General features: G+C 40.4%; 1 protein-coding gene across 1 annotated transcript; it reads right to left on the reverse strand.

Annotated features, from left to right (window-relative positions):
* Positions 1-2,097: 2,097 nt before the first annotated feature.
* Positions 2,098-13,884, reverse strand: Ms4a1 (membrane spanning 4-domains A1). The gene is made up of 7 exons (XM_005331643.5): positions 13,723-13,884; positions 8,192-8,357; positions 7,641-7,760; positions 6,324-6,380; positions 4,486-4,722; positions 3,663-3,764; positions 2,098-2,791 (listed from the first exon to the last, which is right to left on the reverse strand). Exons 2-7 carry the CDS (start codon positions 8,339-8,341, stop codon positions 2,570-2,572), a joined length of 888 nt encoding a protein of 295 aa, XP_005331700.1. The 5' UTR covers positions 8,342-8,357; positions 13,723-13,884; the 3' UTR covers positions 2,098-2,569.
* Positions 13,885-17,703: the final 3,819 nt, after the last annotated feature.

A 17,703-nucleotide genomic window follows, 5' to 3' on the forward strand; every position in this document is an offset into this window, starting at 1 on the left:
TATAGTGAACTAGTAGAATATTGAATTAATCTTGATTGACTCTTGAATATTAAGTTGCAATTTAAAAATGATGCTTGTGAGAATAAAGAAAATTATGACAGATTGTTGCACATAAAAAGTAGATTATACTGTAACTACTAAAGTGATTGTAACTTGCCTAAATTGTGTAGAACTATGAACTATGCTGATCAGCCACTTAGTTTACTAGGGACTATCTTGGTTTTAACATTGAAAATCCTACATCCTAGGAAATCCTTCAGGCCTGGATAAACTGGGATGGATGATTACCTTATTGTGAATAAGGATTATTAAAAAAACAAGGAAAATTGAAAGGATGTAAGTCAATCTCCTAATCAGTGGGTGCAATTTATTTTTGAAATGTTTTATGGTTGTAAAATTCTTTATACAAAAGAAAAATGGAAAGGAAAAACTAAAGCTATAGAATACATCTTTCACTTTGGGACAAAGCCTATTTTCTATTGGCCAGTGTCATTTGGTTCCATATTGATGAAAGGACTAATTAGGAAGAAGGTTATGGCAATAATTTTCATTCTTCTTTTGGACCTTGATGGTGTCTTATAAGGAGTTATGTGAATTCAGTAAAAACAATTACTTGAGATCATAAAAATGAGCAAAATAAAATTCCTAAGTAAACCATGGGTTTGGAGAGGGGTCCTCATGTATATTTCAGAAGTGGGGAAAATAAGAAATAAAATCTTGTGTTTTTTTGAGTTTTTTTTCTGATTTCATTATTGTTTTCAATAGGTCTGCCACTGCCATTCTCTTTTCTTTAATCAACGCAGGAACGATGGTCATGTATTCTGGTCGTGCTGTGATTGCTGAGAGTGAGCCATACATTATTAACAACAGTCCACGAAGATATTACTCAGGATTTACAAATGTACTGTCACAAATACTAATGACCTGACCCCTCACCATTCCAGCTCAGATTGAGTGCATGTGAATATGATGAACTGCCGTGGTCTGACATTTCAAGATTAAAGAAGGATGGGGAGACACTCACCTGAGAATCACCTACTTCAGACAAGAACACAAAGCTTTATTCACTTACAGCTAATTTTGAAAACTTAGCCTAGAAAAATGGTTAATCTCCCTTTTTAAAATTGTAATTACAGGAAATATCTTCCACAGATAGTCCTTAACAAAGTGGAAATATCGCAGGAAATGAAAATTACCTTGTCCCATACACCTACCACATTTGGAACTGGTAGATTACAGCTTTAGGTTGAAGGATGATCTCAATGTCTTCCTAGGTTAACATTCTTCCTAGGTAAGGTCTTGGTATCTCTGAACATGAACAGGAATTGAAAAGCAGGATGGCTTTTGCCTGAGACTTGGCACTTTAATTATGCTGTTTTCACACCTGGTCTTCTTCCTGAGGATGTCTATGATACTTAGTGTCTGCATTATATAGTCTGCCAGCTAATTAAATACTCATGCCATAACTAGTTTTATGACTGTTGTGAATTTCTAAGGTTTTTATCCAAAGGGGTAAACTCTGATTCTGACTCTCTTTGTAACTCTCCTAACATCTTCTGGTCAGAGTAGCTTCTTGATAACAACTGATGACATGGCTCTGGTAATTTATGCAGACACTGCAGTCTGGTTGCTATGAACATCACCAGGATTTGAATATGAAGATCTGTGAATGAAACAAGGTTCTCAGGATTGCTAGCTGTGACTGTGACAGGTATGTGTTCACCTCTTTGAATTACTTATAAAATAGGGATAAGCATTCTTTCTTGAACATAGATAATTAAATGAAATTATTTTATGAAACAGTCACCTGTAAAGCATTCTATAAATACATGTTTTGACTATTACCTGAGATTTGAGTACTCATGGTATTTTCTCTAATCATTCTTTCTTCTTTTGCCTATAGGTTAAAAGGAGGGAGACAACGTAACCGAGGGTCAGAGTAGGAGTTGGGGAACTTTAAGAGACATGTTCAAATATAAGCTGTACCATTTGGACAATTAAGGGACTGGGTAGTGACCACTTAGAACTTCCCTAATGGAATGCTGATTCTCCAAGAATGTGTCATGGCGTCAGCCCTGTGAGATATTGATGGATTGATTCTTTATTGCGTATCGTTATCATTTTATTTCCCTTAAAACAAAAGGAACTTCAACAAAAATGTAGATGGGGAAGGAGTTAAAGATAGCTTAAAGGAATGGCATGGGTCAGTCATGGACCTTTTCTACCAGATGCTGAGTCGTCCTGTTGCTAATGGAAGAAACAACCACAAAGCACTACTACTGAAAAGCCTAGCCAAGGGAAAATCTAGTGGGAAATCATGTTCTGCAGCACTTATTCTGCTTTTTTCCAATGTATGAAAGTTTCTCCAAACAAGAAATAGGACATCACAATCTGTTACAATTCCCACATTTGCTGAATGCGCTTGAGATGGGGCTGTGGTTATTCCATGCAAAGACCAGATGGAAACATGGAGAACCAGTTCAGAGTGCCTCAAGAAATGGGGTAACTATGTCTCTTAGAAGCTAAATACTAATGCTTAAAAGAGGCAGCAAAACCCACAAGAAATAGTTTAAGGAAAGCTATCATTTTCTATTGGTGGGGATTCCTGATCATGGGGAGGTTCTGGAAAATTTATTTCTGTTTCTTCTCCTCCTTCTTCTTCTTGGACTGGAATAATTTCAATGTCTTCTTCATTCTTTGTTTGAGAAGGAACTTCAGTTAGCTCAACCACTTCTTCTTTTATTTCAATTGTCTGTTCTTTCTTGTCTTCAGCTGACAGAAGAACCACCTTCTAGAACACAAACAGATTTTTCTTGACCTTTACCATTGGCACCTCTCTCAAACACCTTTATACATATTTCTCAAAAGCCTTCAAGTTTTTAGGCTACTTATATTGCTTACTATATGCCTCCCAACACCAGGATTAATTTCCCAAGTGGTGAAATCCTTATCAAGTCACTTATCAAAACTGACGTCTGAGTAAATCCCCTGGGCTGCAGGCATTTGCCACTGTGCCTGGCATGATCACCTAGCAGGGGAAAGGAACACTGCAGTAATAGAGGATTCAGACCCTGGTTCTAATTTGCTCTTAGTGGTTACAGTCCTGACAGAGCAATTTTCTCTCTCTGATCCTATTTTCCAAAACTACACAATAAAGGGATTAATAATGATTTCTAAGTGCTGTTCCAAATCTAATGGGTTGTGGTCCAAAGCAGCTGTTACTAGATCTATCACTGGGATATTCATATTTCCCAACTTTGAGCCTCTTTGGACCTACCTACAATTTTGGAAGAGAAACTGGGAGAAATGGGTGGGAGCAAGAGAGGATTACTGAGAAATGGAATCAAAGAACTAGTGATTTAACCTTCAACCATCATTAAACATCAGGTATGGAGTCATGACAGCAAGTGGAAGAAAAGGTTAGAGAGAAGGTTCACATATTATAGAACTATCCCTTCTGTCTGGCTATAGACATATTTCTAATTTCAAAGACAGTTTTCTTCATTGCTAGTAGCTAGAAATACAGCAAGACCATTTTTTTTTTTTTGGTGTGTGTGAAGTTCCCAGTTCCAAAGTCTCATTGGATCATATTAACCACATATGATCCTTTGTAGATGTGAATTTTTGAGAGGGGCGTTGTGGACAGAGTGGCTCCTACTTACAGCTTGGGGCCTGGAGCAGGTTCTTTTCCACTCATTCTCAACAATGCCGGCAGTCACAAGTTTCTGGAAGAAGGCAAAGATCAGTAACACTGACAAAACGCCCTGAAAAACAATGGAAGAATGAAGGTGAGGATGTAATAATGGCACAGAGAGTATGTTTGGTGTTCTGTGAATGACTGATAACTAAAATCAAATAAATGATTAAAAGATCTGTTCTTTAGCTAAGTAATGACTCCCTGGGAAAACCATTAGTATGGAAGACAGTGACTTTATAACCTGAACCCTTAATGCAACTTCAGGCATATAGCAGATGGTTAATGCATGTTGCTGACAGAAGAACTGTCAGCTGAATAATCAGTTTTAGGTATGAAATAGTAAGTGCCGAGTCCTAAATTTAAACTGTATTCAGCTTTCGGTGCAACCCTCCACAATTGAGGGATGAACATTTTTTTCCCCTCAAACTCTGATATCTTAGGAATTTCTTCCATGTTTATATTAATGATCATGATAAACATTAACACCACAAATGATATTAATAATTAATATTGAAACACTTAGCACTCTTTATATTCTATACACTGTTCTAAGTGCTTTGCATATATTAACTCATTTATTCCTAAAAAACAAACAAAGAAAACACTGTAAAATGACTGCTGTCACTATCCTCATCTTACAGTTGAAACTGAGGCAGAGTATAAGTAAAATTCTTGCCAAAGCCACATTTTCAAAAAGTAGCAGACTTAGACATTATGGATCTGAAGTTTATAATTGGAATAAAAATGACATATTTCTTCTCTGGAGAGAAATCTAATTTCACACTTACCAAGAACATGGATTGTATGCTGTAACAGTATTTTGTGGATGGAGAGTTTTCCTCAGAGGGTTTAGTGGGTTTACAGTTGTATATGTCAATATACGACACAGGAGTTTTAATAATATTCAGACTCTCCATTTTTAAGAAATGTGAAATCGTAATATTGAGTATGTCCATGATCACAAGAATTATTCCAGAAATGGCAGCAAAGAGGCTCAATGAGTTCATTATTACTTTCGCTTGGACCTAAAACAGACAAACAGATCCATTAACTATGTTTGACTTCCATTTGGGAATTATCAGTGAGGAATCCCAGATGTCATTTCTCTGACTCACAAATTACGACACCTAAAGTCACCAGAGTTCTTCTCTAAATGGTTTTTAGCCTCTTTGTCTCTCTAAATAAAATCTACATTGTATATATGTAAAGAGAAAACTCAAGTATCTTGTTCCTTTTTTCAGTCTTCTCCATCTCATTTGATGATATGACCATCCATTCAGTTTACCAAGCCAAACACCTAGGAATGATCCTTGGTTCCTGTATTGCATAACCTTACACTTATTTTACTGCCACCCTCCTACTAGGCATTTGATTAAGTATTTGTTGAATAAATGAAGATGAATGACACCCAGATGATTATCTCTCTGCATAAGGAGGCATAGGAGAGAGATTTTTGCATTACACTTAAGTATGGTACTGTGGGTATAGGTTTGGAAGGAGCGGATAGCACCCTCCAGGACTGTGGTGTCAAAGAGAAGCAAGAAGTAGCAGCAGCAGCTATGACACCACTGCCTACTCCCTGTTGACATAGGATTCAATCCACCCTGGTCAACCATCTTTCAAGATACAGCTAGGGCTGGTGTCTCTGGGTAGTATAGGTGAGAGACTGTCAGTGTGGATGTCCTGCCTTTCAGGGATGGTACAAGTTTGAAACAGGAAGATATATGTGACAAGTGCCACAGTGGCATGGGATTATTGATGATGACTTTACAACACACACATTCTATCCCTGGCCATGTGATCTACAGAGGGCTACTCAGTGGGACTGGCTGCATTTGGATAATAGAATAATTGTTCTCCCCAAACGGAGTTTGTTAGACCACTTCTAGAGGGGACCCATCTCAGTTCACGCAACCCCTCACTGACTTTACAAGTGACTTGGCTTAGTAAGTGCAAGTGTTGGGAGAGGATTTTTTGAGAGGAAACTGGCTGTGAGCTCCTCATCACCCATCCAGAATCAGGTGCTCCACAGGGCAGAGTCTTCCTGGGTGTGAATTTGTAGGTGTTATATGAACAAGAGCACATGGAAGCTCTTAGCTTCTAAAACACTGTCACATGTTACTCCATCTCATCCTCATACTGATTTCCCCTAGTAGACACAGGAATGGTAACCGTTTCCTATGGTACCATCTCCATCTAGTAGGTGACAACTCAAGAGGTTCAAAGAGAAACAGACTTGCTCAAGATTATAACTTAAGATTCTAACTGAGCTAGAGCATGAATCAGTCACAGTGTTGATGACACAATGGTCCTCAGTGCTGGTCTAGAAGAAATGGCATGGCTTTCAGAAAGGTCTGTTATTTTCACACCGCACTTAATGCTGACTAGATTGTAAGCACAGTCTTCATAGCTCTGCCTTTAGCTGTGCTTCTAAGGACATGCATAAAGTAGATCTCACTTTCAGGTTTTGCAGGAATGAAATGACAGCCAGCATTGTGGAGGATCCTTTGCTTTTGAGAGTGGAGAGTCTGTGATTCCAAAGCTCTTTAAAGGTCCTTCCTTGTTTTCAACTGAGAAAACAGCTATTTCTCTGATGTGTGGGAAGGAAGGACAGATGGTTACTTGCCAGACTGTTCCTGGAGGTTTTCTCTGCTGCTGCCAGGAGCGATCCAGAGGTAATATACTATAAGAAGAGAGGTGGGGAGGTGGGTGGGGGGAAGGGGGAGGGGGTGGGAGAGTTGGGAAAAGGGGGAGAGAGGGAGATCACATTTTAACATTGAGAACTGGTTGTAAAGAAGTCATGAACATTTCCAGCCATTTTCTCTGAACCATTAACCCATTTTAATCAAGTGCATTTGTTTATCTTCAGTCATATTTCTTCCTTATTCAGGTTGGCCTGTGTTCAATCCATGTTATTCAACCACCTGGGAGTGTGTAACTTGGACTATAGTAAGGGCAAAGAAAACCCACATTTTCTTGTCAATCAGCACCCCAAGCAGATAGACATGCCTTAGTTTGTTCCATCAAATTGAAATAAAAAGCAGCAGCAACAGTAACACCACTACTCATTATTGGTGTAGATTGTAGTCAGCCCCAGACCACCGTCTTTCAAGCTACAGTTAGGGCTGACGTCCCTGTGCAGCACAGGTGAGAGGGTATCAGTGTGAAGACAAAGTTTGAGGAGTTTTCTTTTCTTTGTGAGAATGTTCTTTGGGGCCACAGTGGTTCCATGAGGTGTGAATGGACAGAGAAGGAAGAGATGAATGTGAAGGCACTTCATTAAAATGTCAGCGGCCCCGGGAAAGAACCAGGGTTGTTTCTCATCTTCCTTTCCTGATGTTCATGCTGCAAATCAGTGGGAAGCTCTTATTCTAACTCATTTCTATTTGTTCTGAAATTCTCAACTCTGGTCTCACAGTGGCAGCCAGGAAAAGTGCCCTGGGGAAATAAACATCATGGATGTCCCATGCCATTCTCAGATGGGATTTCAGGTTTGGAAAACCTGCAAATGATACAGCCCAAGGGAAAGTTGCTGAGCTCATAAAGGGAAATTTATTTGGGTTGGGACTAATTTCACCAGGGGCCATAGTAAGTAAACAGTTATAAGGAAGAAGAGCAGATGGGCGGACATGCTGCCTCTGGTTTCCTAAACACCAAACATCGAGTGCCTCCTCACCTCCAGAATCGACTGGGGAGGCCCAGCTTGGAACACTCTTTCTTCCCAGTGTGGGTCACACAGAGCATCTTTTTCTGAACTCATCTGAAGCATGAGCACTAACCCTCAACCCTGGGAGCTGCGCTCCCTCTGTTTAGCCAACCTCTCTTCCCACCGAACCAATAATCTATTTCCTGCCCATGCACTTTCCTCAGTACACAAATGGTCTACATTTTTTTTAGTACTTTTTTCACCATTTTACAAGGGGTCATTATATTTTTCACTCACCAGAATGCCACCCCAGAGGGGGTACCACACTGTCACACAGATGGGAGCATAGACCCCCGTGGGGATCAGCAGCAGCCCTCCCAGGGCCATGTGGAAGAGCCCATTCATGATCTGGACAGCCTGGGAGAGAAGAGGAGGAGGACGGCGGATGAAATCATCACTGTTGGTCGGCAAGGGCAGGTGGGAAGCCTTGGCACTAACTAGGAACCCTGCCACTTGCCGATAGGAAGAAGCAGTGGTGCCAAGGATTTTGCCTTTTTCTTCTTCAGATACATTTTTCCCATCATTAGAGGACATTTCCAGGAAACAAGCATTCTAGCAATAGACTGAGATGAAGGGCCCTCAAAACTACATACTTCTAAAGCAATGGTGACATCAGACCCCCTACGGTGACCCGGTTGATAAAACTTCTTTGGCACATCCCTGAATGGACCTGCTGTGTCACATAGGGAGCATGCCAGGTCGGATGACACCCCTTCACTTTGGACTGAATCCCACACATGGCCTGCAGCATCTGCTCTAGGATTTGGAGTGTAGGGTGACTGACTTACCCCCAAGGCCTTAGATTCCCTCATGAAGAAGCTTTGGGTGGGGCCCGCCAGCGGCAGCGTCCCCTTGAGGTTTACTTTTGGAGCAGGTTGCATGGAGATAGGGCCCTTGGTAGGGAAAGTTCCACTCAAGGAATTTCTGGGTGTTGTCATTTTGTTCTCAAAACTCCTAAAATTAAAAACAGTAATAAAATAAGAAGAGCGAAGACAAGGTCTCTGATAATCTCCTGTCACGCATCTGAACACTTCTCTCGGCCTTCCCTCTGTGTGGCTTTGAGGGTGGGCAGCACTCCTCCCTGCTGGCCTGGGGTCTGAGGCAAGACCTGCTACTGGGTTCTGAGAACCATCTGCAGGGGCTCTTGGGACACACCGGCCTAGGAGTCTCTGCCAGCATTCTTTCTCCACCACCTGGCTTGGGGCATACTTTACCTTAAAAGAAAGCTCCATGCATGTCTGTTCACATGTCCCAGTTGTCTTCCTTCTTCCTAGTGCTGGGGTTCAACCCCAGGCCCTGTGCATGCGAGGCCAGGCACCACGACCACGCTACACCCCAGCCCCATCCACGACTCGTTTGTCTCTCAGTCCTGGATGCCTTTATTTATGCTTCACTATTGGAAAATGTACTTTATATTGACTTCTGTTGCTTAGTTTCCCCTGCACATTGCAACAGGCCAGAGAACCCAGTCCTTAGAATCTGGAGGGGGCTCTAACTCTGTGACCTTGAGTAGGTCATGTCAGGAAGGTTCTGTGATGCTGCATGCGAGACTGCCACCTCCTGAGTCTGATTGCCTGGGTTTACATACTAATCCACCTGTTTGCTCTGAGGTGTTGAACAGGTCCTTTAAATTCTCGGGGCCTCAGGTTCTTCAACTATAAAATGGGATCGATAATAATTGTTGTTTTATAGATTGCTGTAAGACTCAAATAGGTGCTTTTGCATGCAGATGTAGCTCAGATGTCATCTCTTCAGAGAAGCCTTCCCTGAACCTTCCACCTACAGTGCATACTCCTCTTTCACTCTCTCCCTCACAACATCGTGTTTTATTTGCTTCTTGGCATTTATCCTTGAGGGAGATTAGCTGTATTGTGTATCTCTTCCCCAGAAGGTAAGATCCAACAAAGTAGAGATTTTTTTTTTCTGTCTTGGTCAGTATCTATAATAATGCTTGAACTTAACACCAGGCACTGTGTCTCCTTTTTGCAGCTATGAAATGGCGGCTCAGAAAATTAATCAATTTTCCTGAGGTCCTTTGGCAAGTATGGAATGAGCTGGAGGTTACTATGGTCCTCTCCAAAGGAGTGACATTAGGGAGATAAAGTATAGAGGTCATCAATTGTTTGGACCAAAGGAGATGATTTGACTCTCATTGTTTACATTTCTCCTTGTTTGTCAGCTGCTTGATGAAAACTGTGTCTGTATTATTGGTGAGGTAATGTCTATAATGGCTATAATGGCTAACAGCAGCAGTGACCACGTATGGGTAGATGTTTTATTTTTCTCCTAAATAGTATATCACTAGGGCAACTCTATTTCTACAAATTCTTCAACAAATATTACTATAAAATAGCATCATATAAAAAAGCATGACCATATATATATATACATAAAACTAGAACCAGTCCACCTATTCCTAAGAATATTGTAGATTCTCATAGCTTTGCCTTATCATTAAAATAATTATACTTAATGACTTCCATAGTATCCAACTCACAGTAATGCCAAAAGGTCAGCTGGTAGATTAGCAGGAGCTACTAACTAAACTTGATCAAAATGTGTTGAAAATAGGATTTTATTTTTACAGGTACTATAATCAGCACTGATACTAAAATGAAGACTCAGTTGATCATGCACTACCCTATTTTATTACAGCAACTTCTGCAAATGTCTTCTGGTTTTTGAAGGTGCTGCCATTTCCATGTCTATTCACTAGAGATCTTACAGCCAGTGCAGGTCTGGTTTGCATAATGACTTTTAGGTCCACTAACTCCATCATGTACTGAGAAGTTCAAAGCCACCTGACTTCCTCTGCCACTCAGAATAGCTTTGCATTTTTATCCTTTCTGCCCGCCTGGGTGCTTGTCTCTGAGGATGCACATTCTGACTTTTTCCCCTCTGTGCCCTTCTGTCCATCTCCTTCTACTAGGATGTTTGCTTTTCCAAAAAATGGGTTCTTCCTTGCACCCACAGTGTCTTGCTCCATTTGTGGCCTTACGCTGCAGAAACAGGTTCACCTCTGTTGCCTGTCACTGTTGTGATGATCTCTGTATAAATTTAGGACATTAGCTACCTTGCTCATTTTCAAACTATTGCTTTGAGAACATAAGATAATTTGCAATCCATAAGGTACCAAATATTCAAAAACCATTTGTTATTACCAGATTGTTCTTATGACTAAAATGGGCTACCCTGCCCCCAGTCCCAAAGTTCCCTTTCTTAAGTGGGCCAATGTCCCAGCCATGACCCTTTATCTCCCTTTCCTTTACCCCTGCTTATTCAATCTTTGCACTCTGCTCTCTTCTTCCTGCTTCCTCACCACTTACTCCTCAGCGATTTGTGACTAGTTTCTGTTGGAGTCACTCTGCTGAAACTTCTCTGTTTAAAAAAAAAATGTGTGGCAAAGTCAATGTTCCTTCTAAGCAACATGCCTCAGATCACTTTAATTCCCCTACTTCCCAGGTTTCAAAAGTTGGAGCCAAATTTTACTCCATCTCTTTTATTTTCCTTTTCAACCAATGGCCAAATCATGCCATTTCTCCCTCTGCAAGTTATTTTGCATATGGACCTTTTTTCTATATTCAAATATTCTATGAGTTTGGTTCTCATTTAGCAGAAAATTCTTTTGTGTGTGTGTGTGCTCTGTAGATTGAACCCAGGGCCGCATGTAGGGCTGGTGCTCTACCACTGAGTCACATCCCAATCATTTCCTGTTTTTTTTTTTTTTACTTTTATGTAAGATGCAACAATCTGCAAAATACAACAGAGTATATTCAAGATTTAAGTAAAAAATTACCTATTTTATCTCTTTTTAATTTTTTTTTCAGGCAATAAACCCTGAATCTTTTTTTAAAAAGTTTGTTCTTAATACTTACACATGACAATAGAATGCATTTTGTTACATCATACATAAATGGAGTATAATTTCTCATTCTTCTGGTTGTACATGATGTAGAATCACACCAGTTGTGTAGTCATATATGTACATAGGGTACATGTCAGATTCGTTCTACATTATATATCTTTCTACCTCCATATTCCTTCCCTTCCCTTCACTCCCCTCTACCTAATGCAAAGTAACTCTATTGTTCCCTAGCTACATGTCCCTTATTGTGAATTATCATCCACATATCAGAGACATTCTCAGGAAAGGAAACAATCAATAATGCGAAGAGAGAGCCTACAGAATGGGAGAAAATCTTTAATACATGCACCTCAGATAGAGCATTAATCTCCAGTATATATAAAGAACACAAAAAAACAAATAACGGAATCAATAAATGGGCTAAGGAACTGAACTGACATTTCACAGAAGAAAAAATGTGATCGATCAACAAATATATTTAAAAAATTTTCAACATCTCTAGCAACTAGAGAAATGCAAATCAAAACTACTCTAAGATTTCATCTCACTCCAGTCAGAATGGCAATTATCAAGAATATAAGCAACAATAAATGTTGTCAAGGATGTGGGGGGAAAGGTACACTCATACATTGCTGGTGGGACTGAAAATTGGTGCAACCACTTTGGAAAGTAGTATGGAGATTCCTCAGAAAACTTGGAATGGAACTACCATTTGACCCAGCTATCCCACTCCTTAGTTTATACCCAAAGGACTTTAAATCAGCAAACTACAGTGATGCAGCCACATCAATGTTTATAGAAGCTCAACTCAAAAGAGCTAAATTATGGAACCTCAACAGATGAATGGATAAAGACAATGTGGTACATATACACAATGGAATATTATTCACCCTTAAAGGAGAATGAAATGATGGCATTTGCAAGTAAATGGATGGAGCTGGAGAATATCATGCTTAGCGAAATAAGCCCATCTAAAAAACTGAAGGCCAAATGTTTTTTTCTGATATGCAGATGCTAATCATTTTCTTTTCTAATCTATTCTTTAGAGGCTCCTAGATCAAATTCTCTAAATCTCTGCTCAATTCATGCTTTTCCTGAGCTTCAACTCTTGCTGACCTGTTATTGCTAACTAGAGAAACCCTCTCCAGGCCTCTCCAGAGCTTTACAGATCAGCTGCAAGGACTTCCAAAGCTCATGTGCACACCAGAGCCACGGGTCTGGACATGTCTTCTGCCTTCTGAGGATATTCTCCATTTTGAAATGCTTCTCCCTCCCTCCCTCCCTCTTCAAGTTCTTTCAAACTCTGCCGTAGACAGTCACACCCCCCGAGACTATTGCTTTTTCTCTGCACCTGATTGCAAGAACTTCCCCCTTCAGAGCCCACAGCTCTTAGCATTTGTCACGTCTCACTCAATACTTTCATCCTAATATTTATTCTAACTCCTCTAATGGAGTGTGAATTCCTTACGGGAATTATCTCTCCTACCAGGATCACACAGGGAACCTGCTTCTTGCATATTGTGAACTCAGTGAAGTTTAAACTGAACATCAAATTCAGTTACTTCCTCTGAGCAGGTTTGCAAAAGTTCAGGATGCAAGCTCAAAAGGTGACTAGTGAGATCAAGTCATTTTAAGGGATATCAGGAAAGGAAATTCTCTCTCTCTCTCTCTCTCTCTCTCTCTCTCTCTCTCTCACACACACACACACACACACACACACACACACACACACCCTTCCAGGAAACCATTATGACATTGTTAAAATTATTACTTGCTGCTGTCAATAGAGCTTCCTCCTGTCTCTAGGGCCCACTCCTAATCCCGGCTTCTTAGGTTATAGATTGGAGGTGGGATTTTGTAGTCAACATCTCCTGCAGAAATGTTAGCTGAGGAGGTTTAACATCACCAAAGTGTACTAATATTTAACAATATATCTTTGAAGACAAAAGCATTTAAAGCAAAATTCATGGAGATATTTTCATAGGACTGTGATTGATCATTTTCTTATTTGGTAGCAGGCAGTCCTAAACACTTCTGTATTTTAGTTTATCCAGTCATTATAATGTGAGGAGTATTTCTCTTGGCCCCATTTTACGGATGAGGAAGCCAAGGCACATAGAGGTTTAGCAACTGGCTTAAGGTAGAAGGCTTGCACGAGGCAGAGCTCCAGCTTAAACCCCGCAGGTTAGAAGCCATGCTTTAAGGTACATGCTCCAATATGCCACTTTTGTAGAGTGACTCTGAGTTGATTGCCCATGGTAGTTCTGAAGAGAGAGAGAGAGAGTAGCTAAGGGTGTGGGCGAGCAGCAAGCCTTGAAGTCAACCTGGCTTAAATCAAGATGCCATGACGAAGTCTGACAAGAGAAGCCCTGGAGTTAAAACAGAATCTCTACTCTTTAAGATCATCTTATGCCCCTCCCATAGTCACTTTATCAAGGGAAACGGGTTTCTTACCTGGCTCTTCAGGGCTCAAGGGCTGATGTGAATGCTTGCCGCTGGGTTCAATCCTTGCTTTGATTTCTCGAGAATCGAGGCCTGGGGGTGGTACTTCCCATAGAAATCAGGTGACAGGAAATCAGTAGCTTCTGCTACCTTGAGTTTTGCTCCAATTATTTAGGTTTGATATAAACTGACCAGAGCCAAAGGAGATACAAAAAAAAGTTTCTGCTTCACCAGGAGGTTTCACTTCCCGAAAAACACCCCAGGGGACCGCCTGGTACCCTTCATGGTACCTCAATTAGAAGAGCTTTTGCAGTCCCCACCCTGTGAGCAGGTGTGGACGGTGGGTCCCTAGGGAAAGAAGGGCTCTAGAAATTCTCCAAAGATGGGCTTTAGGGCTGCCTTTTGCCCTCATGTTTCACTTTTATCAGTGAGTAGGTGGGGAGGAGGTATCCATGCGGAGAATTAAGAATTATTGAGCACGTACACTTGGGAGTGCTGTACTTTTGTTTCCCAAACACTGGCCTCATTTGCTCACGCTGAGGGTGTTTGCAGACGCTATATGTCTTGTATCAAATTTAGCAGAAATGGCCTAAGAGTCTAATTTGGTGCCCAGAAGCTTAAGTCCATATTTGGGGATATAAATTGAAACAGTACTTTTTGCACGGATCTGGCTTTTTTCAGGACGATGCATGGCCATCAAGCTTGGTGCTAGATCAAATGGAGAAATGGTGGAAATTGGTGGCACCAGGAAAGTCATTTGGGAGATGAATCAAGGGAAGATTTGCTTAAAGGTATTATCACCCCTCGTATCCATATATAATCTTTATGTTCATAAGTTGGATTTTTAGTCACCCTTGAATGTCTGTGTGTATGGCTTTATTTCATGAGAAACACAGAGCTAGAGTTAGCTAATTATTCATTTAACCTAAGGGGTTGAAATATGGCAGCTGTTGAGTAGTTTTAGGTTAATACCTCTGTCCATTCTTCTTCTGCCTCTCTTTTCTTTAAGATGGTTAGAACATAGGGTAAGATTCCAAGTGGGTCTGTGCATATCGGCTGGTGATAGGAATGATAATTACATAATGTCTGAATCTGTTTTGAGGCTGCTGTAACCGAATACCTGAGACTATGAGGTAGTAACTGTAACCTATGAGGAACAGAGATTTATTTCTTACAGTTTAGGAGGCTGGAAAGTCCAAGGTCAAGGGCCCTATATCATCTGACAAGGGCCTTTGGTCTGTGTTATTTCCTGGTAGAAGGCATCAGGGCAGGGGTGGGTGCATGCATGTGAGAGAGAGTGTGGAAAGGGGCTGAACTCATCCTTTTATCAGGAACCTACACCTGTAATAACTAACCCATTCCCATGATCATGGCATTAATCCATCCATGAGGGCTGAGCCCTTGCAACCGAATCACCTCTGGAAGGTCCCACCTCTGAACACTGTTGCACTGAGGATTAATCTTCCCACACACGAACTTTGGAGGACACATTCAGATCGCAGCATGTGGGGTCCGAATTGTGGATGATCCTGAGGCTTAAGGTTGGAGTCCAGGATGGCCGGCTGGTTAGAGGTGTGTGTCTTCATTTTAGTGAGTGTGCGGTCAGGGTCAGGAAGTGGCCAATGTGTGGCCTCAAAGAGGTTTGAGTTTAGTTTGTGCAACCCAGTCTTTGGCATTTTTTTTTTCCCCCTCTGATTAAGCGCTTTTCTTTCCCCATTGGTCTTGGGTTGTTTGTTGTTTTGATCTTCGTGGCCAATGAGAAAACAGATGGCTGTATGGGTGGTGCATCCTAAATGAACTTGAATTAATTTTATACAAATAAAAAAACCTTTCATTTTTCCATTGCTAGTTTGGATGGATGGCCCTTTCAGTGTTTGAGTGTGTTGAAATTCTCACTTACACTCAGGGCTTATCAATAGCATCTTCTTGGATCTGTCAGTTTCTTCTTCCCTTTGAATGTTTGAGGATATTTTGCTGCTATGTAATATTCTATTACACATTTAAAAGTATTTCTTTGAATTAGCCTCTTGTCATTACCTACCAGTCTTCTCATTTCTAAAAAAAAAAAATCGACATCATGAAGTTAACTTAAAAATGACACCAATTTTATTTAGTGTTTGCCTGATATGAATTTTTCTTTTATTTATTCCCCTATGTCCTATTACTTGTGTCCTTTCCTTACTCAGCCCTTGGTCTTGTCCATGTCCCTTGAAAGCAGGGATAGTTTTTCTATTGTGTGATGAGACTAACAGCTCTCCTGTTAGTCTCCAACCGATATTAAGAAGTAACAATACTACCAACTTCTCAGCAAGGCCTGGGCATCCAGGAGTATCTGCTGTTGGAAGGTTTTTATTTCAGAAATGAGGCAAAATATCTAACTGAAAATAGAATTTGGTTACAGATCATAAAATCCCAATGTTGTGCTTATAATTATAATTCGTACTAAGGAAAGTATAAATTCAAGTATTTAAGAGCTTTATAGTTCTTTTGTCCTGTAGGACTACTTTATATTGTTCACAGTAAATAACATTAATTGAATACCAACTTATATGCCAAGCACTTCCCATGGAAAAGTATCATAACATGTATTGTAGAGATTCTGTTTAATAATTGCAGAAACTATAGTTCAGGAAAAGAGAAAAACTGGCCCCAAATCACAGTTAGTATATCACCCAATAATTGATGTTTTAAGAGCAAGATAATCACAATTATGTGTTTAAAAAAACCTACTATTAGCCAGGTGTGGTAGGGCACGCCTGTAATCCCAGTAGTCAGGAGGCTGAGACAGGAGGATGGTGAGTTCAAAGCCAGCCTCAGCAACAGTGAGACACTAGGCAACTCAGTGAGACCCTGTCTCTAAATAAAATACAAAATAGGGCTGAGGATGTGGCTCAGTGGTTGAGTGCCCCTGAGTTCAATCCCCAGCACCAAAAAACAAAACAAAACAAAAACATTACTATTTATGAAGCGATTTTTTAAGTTCTAGATACTGATAAAAATCACTTCACATATTTCATTTAGGGGTCACAGCAAACTCACTAGGTAGACATTATTATTACTGTATATTATTCTAGGAATTTAAAGCCCATAAAGTTTAAATAGCTGGTTCAAGTCACAGTTTTATGGAGCAAAACCAATATTTAAATCTAGGTCTGACTTAAAAACCATTATCTTTACCTACCAGGGGTTCAACCTTAAATATTTCTCACACCTCACCCATCTGAACATCACTCAGTTGCCAAAATATTTTTTATCAGATCCTCACTCCTGGAAATTTTTTAAAAAATGGACCGTTTTTTCCTCCTGCCATTTCCCTGTCCTTCACCTTCATACCCATACCTATAGACACAAGCCTGCTAATTTATTTTCTTTGAGTATGCTAAATTTTTTTGTTTGCTCAAAGCCCATGTGAGCATAAGATAATGGGATTTGGAGTTAGGCAATCTTGATTCAAATCCTGGTTCTAAATCATACTCCCTTTGTGATCTCAGAAAGTTAGCTACTTAGAATGTGGGTTTCACGTCCCTGACAAAGGCACAGCTAGCTCAGAGGGCTGTCAGGACAATCGAGATGGCACAGGCAGATCCCTAATGTCCAGAAGATATTGTCAGCAGAAGGCAATGATTCCGGAAGTGTAGTCTGGGAATTTCCTGGGGTCCTCAAGACACTTTTAGGGGGCCCATGAGCTCAAAGCTATTTTCATGTCAATACTAGAACTTATTTCCATTGTTCACAGGATTGCAATAGGGCACCCCATAGGCTCCAGAACCCATACATCAGAGTATGCAAAAGCCACGATGAGAATCCAGTTGCCTTCCATTGTGCCAGAGTAAAGCAATAGTTTCCAAATTTTGCTCTGCATTGCAAATCCTTTGTAAATCTTTTTTTAAAAAAAGACTGATGCCTGGCTCTCACCACATTCAGATCCAGTTGGCTTGTGTTTGCATTTGGTGAACAGGAATTTATGAAAGTTCCTCAGATGATTTGAATATT

This window comes from Ictidomys tridecemlineatus, chromosome 4 (assembly GCF_052094955.1).
Source record: "Ictidomys tridecemlineatus isolate mIctTri1 chromosome 4, mIctTri1.hap1, whole genome shotgun sequence".
NCBI classification, from domain to species: domain Eukaryota; kingdom Metazoa; phylum Chordata; class Mammalia; order Rodentia; family Sciuridae; genus Ictidomys; species Ictidomys tridecemlineatus.

Bases quoted from the DNA above. Each gene is read 5' to 3' on its own strand.
- Ms4a1 (XM_005331643.5), bottom strand. From the start codon at position 8,341: ATGACAACACCCAGAAATTCCTTGAGTGGAACTTTCCCTACCAAGGGC. The intron at 6,381-7,640 runs GTGAGTGAAAAA...CTCTTCTTATAG, and splicing joins CCCTCTGGGGTGGCATTCTG to TATATTACCTCTGGATCGCT. The intron at 3,765-4,485 runs GTAAGTGTGAAA...ATTGTTTTTCAG, and splicing joins GCATACAATCCATGTTCTTG to GGCGTTTTGTCAGTGTTACT.